Source organism: Nicotiana tabacum, chromosome 17 (assembly GCF_000715075.1).
Source record: "Nicotiana tabacum cultivar K326 chromosome 17, ASM71507v2, whole genome shotgun sequence".
Taxonomy (NCBI): domain Eukaryota; kingdom Viridiplantae; phylum Streptophyta; class Magnoliopsida; order Solanales; family Solanaceae; genus Nicotiana; species Nicotiana tabacum.
This window is the reverse complement of record NC_134096.1, coordinates 129,365,913-129,386,630: the sequence shown is the minus strand read 5'-3', so window position 1 is coordinate 129,386,630 and position 20,718 is coordinate 129,365,913. Positions and strand designations below refer to the sequence as shown.

General features: G+C 36.5%; 1 protein-coding gene across 3 annotated transcripts in view; it reads left to right on the top strand.

The window, feature by feature from the left end:
- Positions 1-20,718, top strand: part of LOC107824178 (187-kDa microtubule-associated protein AIR9) — a 32,278-nt gene that overhangs the window by 7,541 nt on the left and 4,019 nt on the right. For 2 of the 3 annotated variants that reach the window (XM_016650921.2, XM_016650922.2), the window contains exons 10-35: positions 101-202; positions 1,587-1,819; positions 1,907-2,021; positions 3,358-3,478; positions 3,599-3,774; positions 4,238-4,373; positions 5,760-5,860; positions 5,935-5,982; positions 6,857-7,041; positions 7,156-7,273; positions 7,364-7,491; positions 8,319-8,487; positions 9,194-9,312; positions 9,522-9,690; positions 9,918-10,002; positions 10,092-10,165; positions 10,239-10,358; positions 10,688-10,883; positions 11,001-11,122; positions 12,363-12,570; positions 12,830-12,903; positions 14,951-15,089; positions 15,535-15,716; positions 16,849-17,004; positions 17,944-18,075; positions 18,986-19,044. In XM_016650921.2, coding sequence (XP_016506407.2) covers positions 101-202; positions 1,587-1,819; positions 1,907-2,021; positions 3,358-3,478; positions 3,599-3,774; positions 4,238-4,373; positions 5,760-5,860; positions 5,935-5,982; positions 6,857-7,041; positions 7,156-7,273; positions 7,364-7,491; positions 8,319-8,487; positions 9,194-9,312; positions 9,522-9,690; positions 9,918-10,002; positions 10,092-10,165; positions 10,239-10,358; positions 10,688-10,883; positions 11,001-11,122; positions 12,363-12,570; positions 12,830-12,903; positions 14,951-15,089; positions 15,535-15,716; positions 16,849-17,004; positions 17,944-18,075; positions 18,986-19,044 — 3,467 coding nt within the window. Of the gene's footprint in view, positions 1-100; positions 203-1,586; positions 1,820-1,906; positions 2,022-3,357; positions 3,479-3,598; positions 3,775-4,237; positions 4,374-5,759; positions 5,861-5,934; positions 5,983-6,856; positions 7,042-7,155; positions 7,274-7,363; positions 7,492-8,318; positions 8,488-9,193; positions 9,313-9,521; positions 9,691-9,917; positions 10,003-10,091; positions 10,166-10,238; positions 10,359-10,687; positions 10,884-11,000; positions 11,123-12,362; positions 12,571-12,829; positions 12,904-14,950; positions 15,090-15,534; positions 15,717-16,848; positions 17,005-17,943; positions 18,076-18,985; positions 19,136-20,718 lie in introns of all 3 variants that reach the window. The other variant, XM_075235064.1, reaches the window with a different exon arrangement.

The window sequence follows — 20,718 nt, the reverse complement described above, 5'->3', positions numbered from 1 at the left end:
TAAAGGAAATTATATGGGGATTTATTTACTATTTTACATTCTGATACTACAAATTCCTCTCATGTAACTTGTAAGTTTCTGATGCAAAATTTGTTTTTAGATCTCTCTCGTGAGGAGGTAGCACTAGCTAAACGTTATCCCTCTCACACTCCCTTGTGCATCAGAGGCGGTTGGGAATTTTGTCGTCCAGAACAAGCTGTTGGTGAGTTCTCAAGGATCTTCTATTATTAAATTGGCTGATTCAGTGATAATCTCTCTTTGCATAATTTTACGCACAAGAAGTCTCCTTATATCCTTAAGTGGCGTCAGTTGAAACCAGGTGTGTAAGATTTGTTTGTTGAACTGGGTGATATGCTGTACTCTATGTACCAACATAGCCTTGGTACGTATCCATGCTTGAGCTAAACTTTGACTAGTCTATTGAAATTGGATTAGCATCCGTCGCCATTAGGAGCTAGTCTTTCTGTGGGGTCCAATGACTTAATTCATGCAAAGACACACATAGATGTTTAATCAAGTGGGCATGGAATTGGTTCTCTGGTTTCTACTACTTCTTTTGTTTACATCATTTTATCAAACTTCTGCTGGTAAGAGGCAAGATAAAGGTGTAGAACAGTCTCGACATCTATAAACATAAGTTAGAGGCTATAGGAGAGAGAATCCAGCTTCTCTCTTCAACAATAACTCAGAGTGATCACCTGTGACATTGGAGGATTTTACCAAAGTGCTGTAAGAAATTCCAACATATGCAGGGAATTTAGCTGTAAGAGTTTTTGATCGGTGAATTTAGCTGTAAGATTTTACCATAACACTATTGTGTAAAAGGATTCATATGACTGCCTTGGCCTCCATCGAGCTGTTTGGACAATTTAGATTTCTTATGCTCCTAATGTTTGGGGCATTCCCGCTATTATATATCCGCTCTTCGATGCTTGCTGCGCCCTCTTCTCTGTGCCAGAAATCAGAATGGTATTTCCTAACAATCTACATTCTCCAGAAAAAAAGTTGCTTTTTGTGGTTTCTTGTTTTATCTATGCAGATAGCTGCTTGGAGCTTGAAGAAAATATATGTTTGTGCTGCTGCACGTAGCTTGATGGATATTAGTTCACTGACACAATTATAGTATTAGGTTTTCTCACATGCTGCCTTCTAGATACTTTTTTATATATAACATAATAGAAAAGTGCTTTAAGGAATTTGCTGGCACATATCAAGCACAATGTTAATGTTGTATACTCTTGGAGCATAATGGCAATCACTTGTTGCATTGATGATTGGGTGGGATTCCTGGCATGTAACTTTTTTGTTTAGTTCTTGCCATCTAGTTCTTATATACCGGGGATTTCCCACTTATTTGTAAAATCTAAATACAAATAAAAAGGTGAAGATAATTGATGTTTGTTTGGTTTCAAACATACTTTCTTAGTTGCATTTCATCTGTGTACCTTATTAGGTTATCATCTTATAATTTCTTATAATGGAGCTTAAATTGATGTCTTCTCTCAGATATAACAGAATTTGTATGCCAGCTGATTTTCTTTCATTCAGTTTTAATTCTTCATCTCAAAGACTTCTCTCTTCCACAGATTCAACTTTTCGCTTTCTGCTTGAGCAATGGAAGGAACAACTTCCTCAAGGTTACCTGCTCAAAGAAGCTTTTATAGACCAGCCATTTGAGGAAGATGCTTGCTACTGCCACTTCAATTTTGTTAAGGATGAAGCTGAGAATACTGATTCTGACATAAACCTGAAATACCAATGGTTTATAGGAGAGAGAACTCCATCAAACTTCACAGAAATACATGGTGCAACGAGGGAGGTAATACTTTTCAGCTCCTCCATTTGAGGTTCTGTGTTTTTATATCCATGAGACATCAAATATATAATTATAGCTTCCTATGATCAGTCCTATTGGCCAAAGCATGAAGACATTGGTAGAATCTTGAAAGTGGTGTGTACCCCGAAGCTGGGAGAGACGGAATATCCCACTATTTTTGCAATATCTTCTCCAGTTTCGCCTGGTATGTTATTTTTTTGTTTATTGAAATAACAAAATAATGATGAAGTGACTTATCAGAAAAAAAGTTAATGTTGAAATGACATGTACTCCCTCTTTCTCTAAGATATTTGAAATTTACGCCTCAAAAGATTGAAAACTAGTTTGTGTTTTACATAAAAAATTTCTGTCCCAACAAGAATAACACTATAATTATTTGGGAAAGAAAACAGATTTATCTTTGGGTACAACATTTTCCTTTTTATATTTTAAACTATAGAAAATTGTGATTTTATTATACTTTTGTGTAGTTCCACTAGATAAATATGCAAAAGTGTAATTTAATAAAAAAGAAAAGAAATTGATGTCAATTGTCAAATTCACTTAGAAAATTAGATAATTTGACCCTCCTCAGATCTGAGCTCCGTTATTCTTTTTGAGACAGTGGGAATAATCGAAAATATATGTTTGAGGAATTGTATTTCAATTTTTAAATTTGCAAATGTATTCGCTTGCTAATTTATGCTATGTCCAATCTCATCTAGGTAGACTGTTAAGTGCTTGGGCAATGTTAACGATAATCAAACAGGGATTATTGTGAATTCTGCTAGACCTATTATCGAGAATCCTGCTAGGCAATTATGCTTTTTATCTATTCTGGTCCAACTAACACGACTGGGGGCTGCTAAGGTGCTACATTTTGTATGTGTCTGTGTAGTTGACCCCTCAGAACAGGAAAAAGAGGAAGAAAACAATAGAAACATCCATTTGACAGATTTTAAAACACTTGTTAACTTCTAGTACTTGTCAAAAGAAAATGTGCTTATTCATCTCATTAAGAACCAAGTCAAGTCTCATCCTTGTACGATGAACAAGGTTTTTTGTAACTGTAAATATGGTTGCTAGCACCACCTTGGTGCTGATGAATACACATGTTACCTTTCTCAGAAAAAAAAAATACCAAGTCAAGTCTCTCAATGCAAAGGGATAAGTTCTGATTTTTTTTGACAAGTATATAACTACAAGTTCAACAAAAAATTTTAAATTTTAAATTAGCTAGAGGCATGAATACACATGTTACCTTTCTCAGAAAAAAAAAATACCAAGTCAAGTCTCTCAATGCAAAGGGATAAAGTTTTGATTTTTTTTTTTGACAAGTATAACTACAAGTTCAACAAAAAAAGCTGAAATTTTAAATTAGCTAGAGGCATTATCTATTGTTTCTATTATCTTCAATGGCTGGTGTTTTTGCTGAAGTATTTGCGTGTCTTGTTGTTAGTTAACTGTCTCTTGCTTTTCTATGGGCTATCAGTTATATCATCTTTCGTTCTTTTTTTTTTTTCCATTTTCTTTTGGTAAAGGAACTGGAGACCCGAAAGTATTGAAGATTGAAGTATGTGGGGATTTATTAGAAGGAAACATAATTCGAGGCCACGCAGAAATTGCATGGTGCGGTGGAACCCCAGGCAAAAGCATTTCCAGGTGAGATGATTATCTTAAGTTGCAGCTATAGTACTAGTCAGATTTTAAAGATCGTAATTTTTGACAAAACTTGTCCACCATTAATATGAAGTATTAACTTTCTGGCATAACCTATTTCAGTTGGTTAAGGAAAAGATGGAACAACAGCCCAGTGGTCATTGTTGGTGCTGAAGAAGAGGAATATCAGTTGACCCTTGATGATGTTGATTCGTGTTTGGTGTTTATGTATACCCCTATGACAGAGGAAGGTGCCAAAGGAGAACCTCAATATGCTATAACAGATTATGTGAAAGCAGGTTTGGAGTTGGATTCATTTGTTATCGAGCCATTAAACTTCAAGAAGGTTGCAATATGACTGACTGCCAATGATTTAATATGGAAGAACATGTCCATTCCTAAGGAAAAATTGAAGTTCAGCCATAAAATACAGAATTTTCTTTGCTTTTATGTCATTTATGTTTTAGCTTCTCAATGACATTCTACATAGGGGGTTTATGCATGTTAAGATGGTAGCTTGATGGGCAAACTAACCTCCTCTTAATATGGAGATGTTCATAGCAGCGCAGCTTCTAAGTTATGAAAAACTTAGGCAGCGGCTTCAGGGATTGACATTACCTATTTTCTCTAGCTCACTTTGGTCAATCATTCTAAGCAGTCTTTCTTGATTATACCTTCATTTTTTTTTTGGTGGCTGAAATAGTTTCATTGGTAACTGCCTGATGGTAGGATGGTCACTAAGTTAGAATTTTCTGCTGACAGCTCCTCCATCAGTGAGTGATGTACAAATTTCTGGAGATGTTGTCGAAGGCAATATCATAAGAGGAGTTGGGAACTATTTCGGAGGAAGAGAAGGACCCAGCAAGTTCGAGTGGTTGCGTGAAGATAAGGATACAAGGTAAGTTGTCTTGTTCTCTTCTCAGATCGACGAGCGTATCAATTGGTTAAAAATCAATTTTAGCAGTTTTTAGTTCTTGCATATTTACTATTATTTGGAATATTTTGGATTGTTAATGCCACTTGTCTATTTAAATAGGTGCAGATAACTATCTTGCTTTCTTTATTATTGATTTTATATAGGTCACACATGATTGTGCAAGGCTTTCCAACTTTAACGGGTTTCCCATGTTGAGTTATATAGGTCTCCCGCATTGGTTTTAAAAGGGTTTCAAAAGAGTTAAGAAGGTTTTGGGCACCCATTATCTTAAAGTTTTGGGTTGGATGTTCAGATTCCCACACAAGTTCTCATTAAGTAAACCACAATCAGGTTGCCCGTGCAGGGTGGTTGTTATATGTCCATCATACGTTTTAACAGGAGCTTCCAAAGGGGTTTATAGAGGTCTTGTGTTACTCCAACCATTTCCTTATGGTTTTGAGTTAGATATTCAAAATATTTCAAAAGATTATTACTCCCTTCATTTCAATTTATATGAGGTAGTTTGATTCATCACACAGTTTAAGATAAAAAAGAAGACTTTTGAAACATGTGGTCTTAAAAGCTTAAGGGATAAAAGGTTTGTGGGGCCATGACATTTGTCTGGCTATAAAAGCTTCTCATTAAGGGTGAAATAGGTAAAATGAAAAGTTTAAAATTGCATGGACCAATCTTTTAGTTTGCTCTAGCTTACTCAATTGTGACTACTTAATGGAAGTGATCACAACTTCTTAGGTGACTCAGCTTGAAAAAGCAATTGCAACCATTCAGTCTTTTAAAATCAAGTAGGCATTACCCTAAGGCTGTTTGTATAGTTTCGGATGCGGCTACAATGAACGCTTCACTAATTTTGGCTCAGCCTATAAAAACCTTTTGGCTTGTTTTTGATGTAATATACCTTTTGTATTATGTACTATTTTTGTTAGAATCCCACATGATTGTGTATGTACTATAGTCTCCATATTTCGCCTTGGACATATTACCAATTGAGCTAGCATTTGGGGTGAGTTAGGCTTATTGTCCATTTTCTTAACATGGTGGCAAAGCAAGTGGAAGTTCAAATCCCACTGCCACCATTGATTTTTTTTTTTTTTTTTTTTTTTTTTTGTGTGTTTGACCCATGAAGAAGAATCAAGGCCTGCACATTAGGGAGTGTGTTGGAGACATCAATTAGGAAATAAAAGTATGTTCTATCTAGCAATTTAAGCTTTTAGATGAGGTGATCATACACTTTCAAAAATATTGCTATTCCGTGTAGGTTGATGTCCGCTTCTTTACCTGGTTGATCTTGTTTGACAAGTCTTTTTAACTTGCCTTATATTCTTTTCTTTGGCTGGGGTGTGGCTACAGGGAATTCGTGCTGGTATCATCTGGTACAAATGAATATACTTTGACAAAAGAGGATGTTGGCTGGTGCTTGGCTTTTGTTTATATACCCGTGAATTTTGAAGGTCAGATAATTTGTAATTTAATTCCATCTTCTTTACAGTCCATGACCGTTGTAACATCTGACTGTGCTTTGCAGGACAGGAGGGGAAATCTCTATCGATAGTTTCACAGAAAGTCAAGCAAGGTTTGCTTTTCTAATGTTTCATAAGTTAGCATCCTGAGTTTGTTTCATGAAGTCGATCTTTCGTCAGGGAAGGAATATACAACATAATCTTTCACTTTGAGAATAGGATACTCTGGCCTATTGGTCAATCTTGGATGTGATGTTTAGGTGTATTGATCATTTTTTTTTATAAAAGGTAAATAATTTTATTAATAATGGGAAAATCTCCTCTATACAAGAAGTATACCAAAACTAACAGAATATACAACATAATATGGACAAATTTTATATTATACCTCTGACAACTGACATAAGTTGTGTAAGATGCTCTTATTTTTTTGACAAGTGGCCCGTTGTGGGTCCACCTCACACGAAAACTGACTCTCTTTCTACTCTCCACGTCCGCTGGCCCGTGCTCCCTCCATTCTTCTTGTTCAGGTCTTTCCAGCTCCCATCACCTCCCAACAGCACTGCATGCTGCATAGGTTTGCTGAAGCCAAATTATACAAGCCTACTTAATAGACCAAATTTCACATGTTATGGCCTGCATCTTTATGTAACTTCTTCAAAATTTGATATGGTTTTAGCTACTCCCTCGGTTTCAATTTATGTGAACCTATTTCCGTTTTAGTCCGTGCCAAAAAGAATGACCCCTTTCCTTATTTGGGAACAATTTACCTTTATGCAATCATTTATAGCCACATAAAATATATGTGCCTCATTTTACACCACAAGTTCAAAAGTTTTCTCTCTTTTCTTATACTCCGTGCCCAGTCAAATAGGTTCACATAAATTGAAATGGAGTGAGTATAAGTTATCAGTATTCTACAGAGTGAAACAATGTCGGTTTGTGGGTCTTATTGTTTTTTAAAAAAAATTTAAATTGCTGTTCCAGCTCCTCCTAAAGTGACAAATGTAAAGATAATTGGTGAACTAAAGGAGGGCAGTAAAATAACGGTAGCTGGTATTGTTACCGGAGGAACTGAAGGTGCCAGCAGAGTTCAGTGGTTTAAAACAAGTTCATCAACATTCGAGGGTGAGAGCTGTCTTGATGCATTAAGTACATCCAAAATTGCAAAGGTAATAGATGTTTAGGTTAAGCTTTTGAATTTCAGCTCCTACACGTGATGCATGAAATCAATACTTAATCATTAAAAATGATGTGTCAAATCAGTAAATGTCTGTTTCCTTCAGGCATTCCGCATACCTTTAGGAGCTGTTGGCTACTATATTGTTGCAAAATTTACTCCAATGGCTCCAGATGGTGAAGCTGGTGAATCAGTCTATGTCATTTCCGAAAGATCTGCTGAGAGTAAGTATAATGCATTAAAATTTCACCTGTTACGTTTGCGCATTTGTTCTTAACTTCGAATAATCAATAAGCATGGATGTTTTCTTGCAGCACTTCCACCCAGCCTTAACTTTTTATCTCTGACTGGTGATTATGCCGAAGGTGGAATAATGACCGCATCTTATGGTTATATTGGGGGTCATGAGGGAAAAAGTATTTACAGTTGGTATCTTCACGAGGTAGAGCGCCATCTTCTTGCCTCAGCTTGACTGTAGGCTGTATTCTCTAGATTCTTTTTCAGAGTCCTAGCCTGATTGCAGAGAGAAAAAGAGCAGATCATGTTTATATCTACTCTGTCGGACTGGTATGTTATGCATGGTGCTGAATGGAGAATAAGTGAGAATATTCTCTGAAGCAGAGTATCCTGTTCTCAGTTCAAATGAACTTCGAATATAGAAACTTCAGAATTTCATCAAATTCAAGTAACGAATGGGAAACTAATACTTGGATGATTGTTTATATGAGAGTTAGCGATTCGCTTTTTCTAAATGTGCTAAAATTCTCAACTTCCACGAGGACAGAACAAAAGGAAAAAAATCAAGAAACATTAACACTGTCTTACCATATGAAGGATGCAGAATGCTGAGATGTAAAGTAAAAACAAAATGGATTCTGGTGTTGTTCCTTACAAACTGAGATTAAAATCTATTTGAGTCGTATTATAGGAAACCATATACTCTATATTTTATGTTGCTGTAATGAATATATACCTCTTAATGTTTCAACGAAGCGACTGTTATGAAGAACAAACAATTTTTGTTTTCTTTCTTTTTGAAGAACTCTTAATACATAATTTCTTTGTGTGGGTTATCATTAAGTCTTAATTACCGTGAATACTGTGAGCTTATCCATGCTTATCATAGTTTCTCAAGTTTTAAGGTGGTTATAGGGATATCAATTTAACTGGCTGGCTAGCAGTTCTTAGATTGCATGATACTTTATTCTAACTTAATATGATCTTTTATTATTGTTTTTAGCTATCAATGACTGGTTCCTCTTACTGCAGGTTGAAAATGACTCAGGTGCTATAATTCCCGAGTTTTCGGGTCTTCTTCAATATCGTATTACCAAAGATGCAATTGGTAAATTCATATCTTTCAAATGTACCCCAGTTCGTGACGATGGGACAGTGGGTGAGCCAAGAACTTGTATGGGACAGGAGCGTGTTCGCCCAGGTAATGCTGCATTTCCACATGTTGGGATCAATTGCAAGAATTGTTATGATTTTTGGACTTCTGTATAGAATATTCTTAGTGCTTACAGATGGTATCAGAGCTTGCTGCGGTCCAGGATTTTAATATATTTTCTTGTTCACAAAACTCCACGAGTAAAGCATAACCCTTGCTTTGATCCCTACATTTTTTTATTGTCTAGAACTAATGCACTTCACTTACTGGGTGCCAGAAAATTCAATTTGCTGTGTTTCTTGCAAAAAGCATTCTAATATTATAGGTTTTATGTAAAACAATCTCAGATTGTGATGGAGGTTACTTTTAACCTTCTTGGAAAAGAGGGACCGGAGTTTCTCTTGAAACATGCTATGGACATGACCATCTATTGTGCTCTTGGGGTTTATTGATCATTTGTTACTTAACTGGTATCTGATGAAATTTATGTTCCCCTGTTATCACCTGGCTTTAGGAAGAGAGCTAGAAAGCTTCTGTCCCTAATATCCTTATCAAAGTCTGTGTCCTCTTTTCAAAGCCTTATTCCATTTTTTCTCTGCCAACTAGCACGGCGCACATTTAATTACCCTGACATTGTTCAAGGTTCACAAGAGCTATATGGTTGCAGAAATCTTATGCTGCTTTTTCATGGACTTTGACTTCATTTATTTGTTTGCCATCTAATGTTTTCTTATTGTGTTCTTGCATGGTGTAGGAACCCCAAGATTGCTTTCTCTACGAATAGCCGGGACTGCAGTTGAAGGCACCGCACTAAACGTTGAGAAGAAATATTGGGGTGGTGAAGAGGGAGATTCAGTTTACCGCTGGTTCCGGGTATTTGAATGTGCCTTAAATGCTTAAATCTCTTTACAAGCAAATAAGTTGAGATCTCTATGTTTCCTCTAAGGCCCAAAAGTAGCCCAAGTACTTCTGTTGTCTTATAACGTGATGGATTGAAATTTTGAATTTTTCTATACCAAGGGGAAGAAGTGTAGATTTATAATGGTGACACAAGGTAACTAAGTATGCATGTTACTGTGCAGACTAGTTCAAGTGGCACAAACCTAGAAGTCAATGATGCTAGAACTTCCTCATACAAGCTCTCTATAGGTGATATTGGATTTTCAATATATGTGTCCTGTGAACCTGTTCGAAATGATTGGGCTCGTGGTCCTATTGTTATCTCGGAACAAGTTGGACCCATTGTTCCAGGTATTACTATCACCAAATGAATCTCTGCATATGAATAGGTTGACATGAACTATTATTAATTTCTCGACTTCTAAATTGGTTGATGAAAAGATTACTTTTTCTATGGAACGAGATTACTTTCAGTTTGCTAGTTATTTAAAATAGACATGCAACCATGCTGATTACCTTATTTTTTAAGTTCAAAATTATACTTAGAGATGAGTTATTTCTAAAACACTTCACTGCAGGGCCACCGACTTGCCATTCTCTTGAATTTCAAGGATCTTTGGTTGAAGGAGAACGTGTGAGCTTCCTTGCATCTTATAGTGGAGGGTATGGTTATAGCGTAAAATCATCCATCTAGAGCTTCAGTTTCTGAAATCATTTTAGTTTGGTCCGAAGTTTAAAGTGTTCATGTGCAGGGAGAAGGGAGAGTGCCTACATGAATGGCTTAGAGTGAACCCTGATGGTGTCAAAGACAAAATTAGCTGTGGTGGTAGGGACATATATTGTTATATTTTATTTTAAGAGTGCAAAAAACGTGGTGAGCAACTCAGTTTTACTGGCAGAGTTTCTGGATTTGACTCTTGAGGATGTCGATAAATGCATAGAGCTTATTTTTACGCCGATCCGCAAAGATGCATTAAAAGGAAGCTCTAGGAGCATATTATCTTGCCAAGTAGCTCCTGGTATGTCGTTTGCTCCTACATAATCTTTTTATTAGATAAGGCACTTTCCTTGCCAATCTTTTTTTGCCAAATAACATATCTTTGGTAATTCATGATACCGGAATGACATTAGCAGATTAGCTAGGATATGAAATTTTCTCAAACGTTTTAACTTTTAACAGCTTTTTATCTTCACGAACTTTTAACAGCTTAACCCTGCATTGTTTTGTTGTGTTGCTCCGTGCAGTTAACCTCCATAATTACATTGTTTGACTTTGCACTTTTTCTTCTGCTGTTGAATTCATTCATATGAAGTACTTCTACCTGATATTGACCTTGCATTGGGATAGGAGACCCAATTGGTGTTGAACTGTCAATTCCTGAATGCTGCGAGGGTGAGACAATAGTTCCCAAGTGGAGATACTTTGGAGGACAAGAAGGTGATGGTGAATATGTTTGGTATAGAAGTAAGAATAAGCTTCTTGAATCTGCTCTGCTGGACTTGCCTTGCGTTATAAAGGATGTACATGTTTGTGCAAGGACTTTGTAAGTCTTCTTCCGAGTAATAATTAATAACTTTGCCTACTTGTTGAAAGAAACTGAAAAAAACATCAAAAGTTTCTTTATGGTGCTAGTAATCCTTTTTGAATATGTATTTTCCAGAACATATAAGCCATTGCTTGAAGATGTGGGAGCATATTTGGCATTATATTGGCTGCCAATTCGCATCGATGGCAAATCTGGGAACCCATTAGCATCAGTTTGCGAGTCTCCTGTCTCTCCAGGTAGACCTTGATTTGTACTTCTGAGTAGATATTTCTCTCCCTTCCCCATTACTGATAACACCGTATAATTTTTTTGTTGATGAGGTAAATAATTTTTAATTAACAATTGGGGACTAAATTCAAGCCGTATACCAAAAAAAGAGAACCTATACCAAAATATGGTTCTCAACATAAGAGATCCAATCCTCTATACTAATAGGGACCTCATGAGTACACACCATAAAGAAACTAGGAACAAAAGACTACTTTGCAATTTTTACAAATCTTGTTCCACCCCCTTCAAATGCCCTCCTATTTCTCTCTTTCCATATAACGCACATGATTGCTAAGGGAGCGACACTCCATGCCCTTGGACTTCTCTTCCTGCTCATGTGAGCCCAACACGCAATGCCTCCTTCACTGTACCTGGCATATCACCCATTGCACCCCAAACAAATTAAGGATCGCCCTCCACAAACGATTAGCCACTTGACAAATGCAATAGGAGATGATCTATATCTTCGCCCGAGCTTTTGCACATGAAGCACCAACTAACATAGGTGATCCTTCTCTTTCTCAGATTTACCACTGTCAAAATCACTCCCCTCGCCGTCAACCACACAGAGAAACACACCTTTCTTGGTGCTCTGGGAATCCAAATAGAGTATTGACTAATGAGGGAAAATGTGTTCCTCTCACTAATAACCTCTTGTAATAAGATTTAATACCATATGATCTTGCAATGATATTGTTAACTCTATAGCATGAGATAGTATATTCTATTTTGGAGCTTCCTATTGAAGTTTTAGGATTTGTTGTTTCTTTAACTGCATACTCTAGGTTTATATGAAAGTTATATTGTAGCTCCTGACAAGATGTGCTGAGTTCTGAATTAATAGCATGTTCCCTTTCAAGTAGGATTATTCTTGCTATTGGTTATATGATGCTTGATACTCCCTCCACTTCATTTTATATGGCGATGGTTTACTGGTCTCGAATTTTAAGAAATAATGACTTTTGGCACATACCAAAATTACTCGTAGAACTTGTCGTCCTAAATTTGCCAATACATTTCTAGGGCTATAAGAGCATGTCAACAAGGGTAAAATAAGAAGTTCAAAGTTAAATAGTTTCCAATATATAAAGGTGCCCTCCTTTTCTGAACAAACTAAAAAGGAAAGAATGCCATATAAAATGAAACGTAGGGTGTCTTTGCTTATTTTAAAGTTGTACTGAACATGTCTTGTGAAATATGTGGCAGCTTTTCCAGTAGTTTCTAATGTTCGCGTGAAGGAGCTCTCATCCAGTATTTACCTTGGGGAGGGAGAGTATTTTGGTGGTCATGAAGGATCAAGCTTGTTTAGCTGGTATAGAGAAACTGATGAGGGAACAATCACTCTCATCAATGGAGCATGTTCTAAAACTTATGAAGTTGTAGATGAAGATTACGATTGTCGTTTGCTTTTTGGGTAACAGCTTCTCTAAGATTTTGGCTTTGCTTTTGAAGTGTTATGTTGTGAGATACAGGCGCATAGTAGTTGATGCTTATAGATGCGGATTAATTCCTTGTTCGCTGCCTGTATGTTTCTTCTGTTTCTTGAATAATCTTGTTAAATAAAAATAAAAATCAAAACAAACAAATGACAAATGGAAACTAAAAACTTTAAGGAAGGGATGTGCATGCGTAGTCTTTTTTTCTTTCTAAAACATGTTACCCAAAATTTGCAGATATACACCAGTTCGTTCAGATTCAGTCATTGGAGAACTCAGGTTATCCGAGCCAACTCATGTGATTCTCCCAGGTATTTTCCTGATCATAGAATCTGAAATGACAAAGAAGTCTATTGTATGCCATCATTCCTAGGTCCTTATGAATGAGTTTTTTTTGTTGTACTAGTTTGAGATAGCCCTGCCACTCTTCACCTTCACATGATTGAAATGTTCTGGTGCCACTGTGGGGCATTACACCGGAGATTAGAAGTAATTGAGAAATATAAGAGAATGACGTACTGGTGATAAAGAGCATGTGTTGAGGTTCACACATGTCTAGATTCATTGAATTTGAGTAAGAAAAATATTATAGTAGTCTATGGGATATGTTAGGATGTTATCTATTTAGTTATAGTATATTTACTATCTTATTAGGCAATAGAAGTCTTACCTATCATAATGTACGTAGCATAAAACTCTTCTATAAGGAGCCCTCTTGTACATTGTTGGTTAATCAAATCTCTTCTCAGTGGTGAACTGACATGGTCACCGGCCGGTGCTCATGCGAGCACCCATGATCTTCAATAGACAAATGTTGCAACTGTTAACAGACAGAAATATGAGGTGCAACTACCTCTGGGTTTCAGGGTTCAATTCCTGTTTGAATAAAAAAATTTCATGGTTAGATCTTCTTTTTGTCCTTTTCTTCATTCATGGCTGATTCTTCTTTTCTGTCCTTTTTTGCTTTTCCTTCTTTCCCTTATTTTTTGCTTTTCCTTCTTTCCTTTTTTTCTTTTTATTTTCCCTTTTTACAAACACAAAGACATTAGCTACCAAGTGAGGATGTCTAATGGCTAGAGCAGTAAAACAACAAACACATTTACTTGCACAAGCTAGTCATATTTTTGTTTTAGGAAATATAAAATCCTCTTCGAAGACAACTGTGAATAGAATGATCTTCTTTTGTAATAACATTAATTGTAGTTTGCTTGTAAAGTTTTTGTCCGTGCATTTATACTATGTGGTTGATAGCAACTTTATGTTAAAAACAATGGAGCATCTATAACTTTAAAGTTCATGGTCTGCTACTGTCTCTTCTACTTCCACAATTGACGATGGAATTAACACAAGGAATGAAATCTTTGATTACTTATCAAAAATTCTTTGATTACTTATCAAAAAGAAAAAATGGACACAAGGAAATGAAAAACTAGAAGGCGATGAGAAATTAGAGATAGAATTTAGAAAGAAAGGATAGATTCTAGTAAAGGAAGCAACTAGTCAACCACAAGTATAGACTTGTAACATACTAATTAGCATCAATCACAAGAATAAAACCAACGGGAAAGAGAAACTAAACTCATACATGAATACTTGCTAGAAGAATTCAAGAGAGGTTCAATTGAAGAGGATTAGGACAATCTCACAAAGGGATCTCAAGAGAGTTCTTTATCAACAATCCATCATAAACTAATAGACTCTCTATTTATGGTGATGCTAAGCTCAACGGGATAAGGCCCAATTCCAAAATACATCAAAACAAGGAAAAGCCTAAACTAAATAAAAATGGGTTATGTGGCAATGCCTTTCTATTTATAGTGATGCTAAGCTTAATGGGCTAAAGCCCAAGTCCAAAACACATCAAAACAAAGGAAAAGCCTAAACTAAATAAAAATGGGTCTTTATTGTGGTCTACAATGTGAGCCAGCTCACACATCTAGAGTTGCCAAACACAATACACTTCTGATATTTGTCGTGGAGGCTAGCAAACCAATAGGAATGGGTCTGGCTCTGATAACATGTTAAGAAAGATGGACCTTCAAGTCTAACTCAACTCCAAAAGTTAGCTCATGGGGTGATAATTGCCAAGACCATATAAGGAGACAACAACTAATTCCCTCAACCAATGTGACAATCTAACAGAAAAGAAGAGTTTCTCAATCTTCTACAACTCCAATAGTCCAACTATTTCTAATCAGTCAAATGATCAGCTCAGCAAATGTTCCTAAGTGGTTCTGCTTGTCTGTAGAGCATGCTTCATCTAGAATGTTTCCGTGCACTATCTAGAATACTGTCCTTTCAATGCTTGTGAAACATATACCCATATAATCTCCTGACAGTAACACACTACGTCCACAGATATTCCAAGAATTGAGACACTGGCTCTAACTGGGAAAGCTGTTGAAGGGGACATACTAACTGCTATTGAAGTCATTCCAAAGAGTGAAAGTCAAGAGCGTGTATGGTTAAAGTATAAGAAGGACATCAAATATACATGGTACTTCTCTGTTTTCATCATCTGGATATGCTGGCAATCAACCGTTTTCGTTAATGGCTGATTATTCTTTACTGATGTTATTTTATGTGAAGTTAGAACAACAGCTATAATATAGAGATGATTTCTGTTACCTCACTTGCTACTTTTCTTATACTCGAAAAAAAAGGAACCAAAAGCTGCTCCTCTTATTTTGTGATGGATATCGGTTCAATATCTGGATCTCAGGAAATAATGTTGGGTAAGCTGGTTAAATATCTAGCTTCAAAACTGAGATATACGAAAGCTCAGATAGTCGGTGTTATCTTGATACGATTTACTTCTACACTCTATGTATAATTTACTGCATCCAAGAATGCAAACTGCTATTAAGTTGTCTAGCATAATCCAAAGGTTGCAGTGCATTGAGAACATTGAGAAGCTTCTGATATTTTATTGGCTGCTGCAGGTTTATTTCGACTGAAACAGGAAATAATGAGTCCTTTGAGCCATTACAATCACACCGTTCTTGCTCCTACAGGTTACGATTTGAGGACATAGGTCACGCTCTAAGATGTGAATGCGTCGTGTCTGATGTTTTTGGAAGGTCAAGTGATCCTGTGTATGCCGAAACTCCTTCAGTTTCACCAGGTCTTCTAGCTTTAAATTCTAATCTAGTTTCCACTTATTGATACTTGAAGACAGTAAATGCTGGATGGTAAAATGTACTTGATTATTGCCACATGTGGAATGGTCCTCTACTGACCTACCTCACTTGACATGAATTTGTTGCAGATTGTATTTTGATGCTCTATGTTCGGAATTCCTTTTATTTTTAAATTTGGTTGTGATCCGTGTTTGTATGAGGTGTATGCTCAAAGAAGTGCAATCACTCACTGTGTCACCATGTATTGTCTTTGGTTAGTTTGAGAAGAGGAAAACTGGGCAGGTAAAAGTGGAAGGTCAGCTTTTCTAGCCCCCAGTGATTTAGACAGAAAGGACAAAGTATATCTTTTTCTTTAACTTTCCATTCCGAACAAAAAAACAAATGATTTATACTTTTATCGAAAGGATGTACGGAAATCAATGAGTTGCTCTATTGTTTACCCTTCACCCCTTTTCGTGGAAGCGAAGAATTATGTTGGGTTTCAGATTGGTTACCTTTCTTTCCAGCATTCCATTTGCTACAAGAGCTGAGTGCTTCTCACAGTTAATTCAGTATGCTTGGGAAGATCCTCCTAGAAAATCAGCAGCTTATGACCGATCTTTTCTTTGTTTCACTCTGTTAGTGTAAATTTACTACTTCGTATAGCAGAGCCTGAAATTCTTTCTGCAGATTTCTTGTATGTCACTATAAATACTATCATTACTGCTGACCTCTGCTGGGGTCTATTTAATTATTTCCAGACAGATACTTAAACGTAGTTTTAGCACATTGAATTTCTTCCATTCCTTTTACTCATATATTTCCAGATAAGTAAAATTTAGCCTGTAACCTGGCCAATATAAATTTGCTATTGTCCTTTGCTTGATGCCCTTTTTTGCCCTCCCTTTGTGACGGGCTGTTTCAGAGTTCTCTTGAGGCCCATCCTTGTATGTCTTGCACCTCTTCATGTGAAGGAATCACCCCCCTGTTCTTCCTTGTTATTGACATCTTAGCTTTAATGTATCATGAAATCGTTCTTGTTCCCTGGCATCTCTACCATGTGGTCATTGGGTAATTTTAAGAGTTTCATATAATTGAATTGTTTAGTAGTTGATTTATGAATCTGCTTCATCTCAGGCATCCCTAGGATGGATAAGCTGGAAATTGAAGGTAGAGGTTTTCACACCAATCTGTATGCTTTTCGTGGTGTTTATAGTGGCGGAAAGGAGGGCAAAAGTAGAATTCAGTGGCTTAGATCTATGGTTGGAAGTCCTGACCTCATTTCGATTCCTGGTATGCTAAATTGTTCCATTGATTTTGGTTTCTTAGATCTGTTTATTGAATTAAGAGTTGCTCAACTTAACATATCCAAAATGATTAGATTGGCTGAACTGTCCGGTTCTAATTAGTTTTTACTATCTTTTCTCCTCGCGTACTATTTGATAAATTTTTCCTCTGAAAAGTGACCTCCTCTTGTAGCACTGTCTTCCATTTTCTCATTTTGCGGTAACTATACTCTCATGATAGATAGTATGAACAAGTAGTTTTTCCATGGTTCAGAATGTTTTACAACATATCTTCCACCTGGTTGTGTCCAAACATAAATTACTGTCTTAAGCGTAAAGGAAGAGGCAAGAAGCAAGTTGTTCAGGTGCAAATATCTTTGACAGCAAGGTTCCTCTGATCTTACTTTGTGTGAGGAGTTAAGGGAACTAAAGGTCTAGACCTTTCCAATATTATACGTGTTGCACGAGCTGTGTAAATTTGAGGTTTTTATAACTCTTTAAGGTATTCTCTGGTGATTCATCTTTTGCATCTACTTGTTTTTTAACTATAAATCCCCATTAATCACCCAATAAGAACAAGAAAAGCTCAAAAAGAGAACAAAAAAAGCATAAAGAATTGGGTTGATAACCGGGTAAATCAAATTAGTGTTTTGCTGATAATTTATGAGGTTTCACTGCATCTGTTTTACTTGCATCGAAATAGGGAGACAAGCATAATGGCTCATATCTATTAGACAAGTCAAACTATCAGTCTATAAGACTATTTCCTTGTCTCTTTTAAGCGATTAACCTTTGGTGTAGGAACAAGTTGTTCCAATACCAAATAAAGGGGGAAACCGTGTTTAAATTTTTTTATATTTGGTCCTTCACATTTGGAAATCTCATCTATGCATAGCACCGTGAGAAGTTGATACGGATTTTCTGATAGAAAATGGTTTTGTTGCAGGGGAGACAGGAAGAATGTATGAAGCTAATGTTGATGATGTCGGCTATAGGCTGGTTGTGATATATACACCAGTAAGAGAAGATGGAGTTGAGGGGCATCCTGTTTCTGCTTCTACAGATCCAATTTCAATTGGTAAATCATCGTGACAACCTCCATACAGTAATTTTATAATGAATTCCTTTTTCTTTTGTTAATTTTATGAAGAATCTTTTTATTAGTTGAGTTCTTTTTTGTTGCCTTTTAGGAGTGTAGTTATCATTTCCTGTATCTTTCCATCTATCTCTAGTTCTTGAATATAATTCTAATTAGTGTAAGTTGTTGATGATGGGTGTGAACCTGTGCATGGCTTGTTAATCAAATACTTTTTTCTATTGAAGTACATGAGATTCTCTTTGTTCTGTCGGCCCATTCAATTTAGTATACTGAACATGATCTTTAGCTGTAAAAATAATTATTGGTGAAACAGGTAGGATTACAATGTTAAGCAAGCAACTTTGACTCTTTAAGGATCCACTTAGTTCTCCAAGAAGTGGAAAAAGTCATCCAAATGTCTATTTTGTATTGGTGTTCCAATCTTTCTAGATAAGTAAATCATTGGACCCTTCGTAGTTTTAGCATATGTAAACTAGGACACTGACTTTTCCTTTCACCTTTTGCTCCATAAAAGTCATCTTGATATTAAGTAGTCTATCATTTGTAATTTAAGTTTCTAGGCAGTACTCCAACATAACCTTGGTCATTCTCATGGAGTTTGACTCCAGTGTCTGGGTGGACATTTGGTAAATTCACAACCTATAGAACAATGGAGGGAAGAAAAATATGTCAATGGCAAATGCATTCATTTGTTTGCTCTTTTCGTTATTATCTTTATGATTTTGGGCTAACTCAATATGCGTATGTAAGGTAGTTCGCTAGTGGTTGGTTATTATCTTAGCAAAGTTTGATACTAAGATCTTTTTTCCTCCAGAGCAGTGTGGCTTTGTTTCTTCTTATTCAACTGTTCATGCTTGACTTTTTTCTCCTTTTCTTTTCCTCATTGCAGAGCCTGATGTTCTTAAAGAAGTAAAGCAGAAACTTGAGATTGGATCCGTGAAGTTCGAGGTGATTTTATCTCTTAAAATTATTTCCCAAACCTTGCTGTGTGATGATCCATTTTCACCTTGTGAACTTCCCTACAACACACTGTTTTAATGTAAGTCTATAAGAATGTTTGAAAGTTTGGGATTTTGTCGAATTAAAGTTGCTTGTGGTCCACTAGCTATTACGCCATACTTAAAGTCTTGAATAGGTGTTAAACATTCTATAAAAGTAAATAAATGTCTCCTTGGAAATAGCTTAAGCCTTAAGATAGGGTGAATTTAAATATTGCGTCAAGCTTATTTTATATATTGGTATAGTAAAATATATATATATCTGCTCCAAAGTTTCTTAAGATGAATGTTATCATCCAACGTTTGCTTGCATGCAAAGCGCTTCAAAGCAATGATATGTTCTGATTAAAATTTTGTAATTTGCTGTGCATATCTAACTTTTCAGTAAGGCGTTGAAGTGGAGAGTCTCTGTCACGACCCAAAACTTAGCCTACCGTGATGGCGCCTAACATGGTACTAGGCAAGCCGACACCTCAAAACATTTCCAACACTTAAATGAAAAATGAACTAAAACTCTCATAAACTGAATTAGATGATCAAACTCATTTCCAAAACTAGAGTGTCACTGAGTACATGAGCGTCTATACAACACAAGTCTGAAACAGTGTCTATAAAAAACTGAAACTAAATACATAAAGCTAAAAGATAGGGAAGGAGAGTCAAGGTTTGCGGATGCCGGACAGCTACCTCGAAATCTCCGGATGACTAAGCTGCTCAGATAATCAGCACCCACCGTGTTCGGAAACACCTGGATCTGCACACGAAGTGCAGGGTGTAGCGTGAGTACAACCAACTCAGTATGTAACAAGACTAACTATTGGACTGAAAGTAGTGACGAGTTTGAGTAATACAATCCACATGCAATATTAACAGTACGGAAACTTACAACAAATATGACAGTGATATTTTAGAAATTTATAATCTACAAGTAAAGGTACAAGAATCTAGACATGCTTTCAGGTTTTCAATAAAACTCAACACAGAACAGGGTAAATCCAGCCCAATTGTAAATAAACCAGTGCAAATCCAACCCAAATGTAAATATTTGCTAGCATTGCGCCCACTGTGGATGTGCAGACTCCGAAGGGGCCGATTCAGCCCAAGCGCTATAATAAGCCAAATCCTAGCATGAATCAATAAAACTTGCTGCGGCGTGCGACCCGAACCCTTGAATATCACTCATAATAGACCCCCAGTCTCACTCAGTCATTAATCTTTCCAGTCTCTCGGGCTCACCAGAATCATGATAATCAACCCAAATAATGATGATATGACGTATCAAATAAAAGACAATAGAGACTGAGACATATTATGAAAATAATAGCTGTGACTGAGTATAAAATGGCAAGTTAAGAAAATAGTTCAACATGTAACACGACCTTTGTGGGTCCCAACAATACCAAAACGTAGCCTAAGCAGGATTTCTAACATGACTGGCAGCTCAATACTCAAACACATGGTGGAAATACGGGTAACAACAAGATTATTCAATTATATAGTTCCACGGAATCGACCAAGTCATAATTCTTACGGTGCACGCCCACACGCCCGTCACCTACCATGTGCGTCATCTCAACAACAATCACATAACACGTAATTTCGGCGTTTCATACCCTCAGAACCA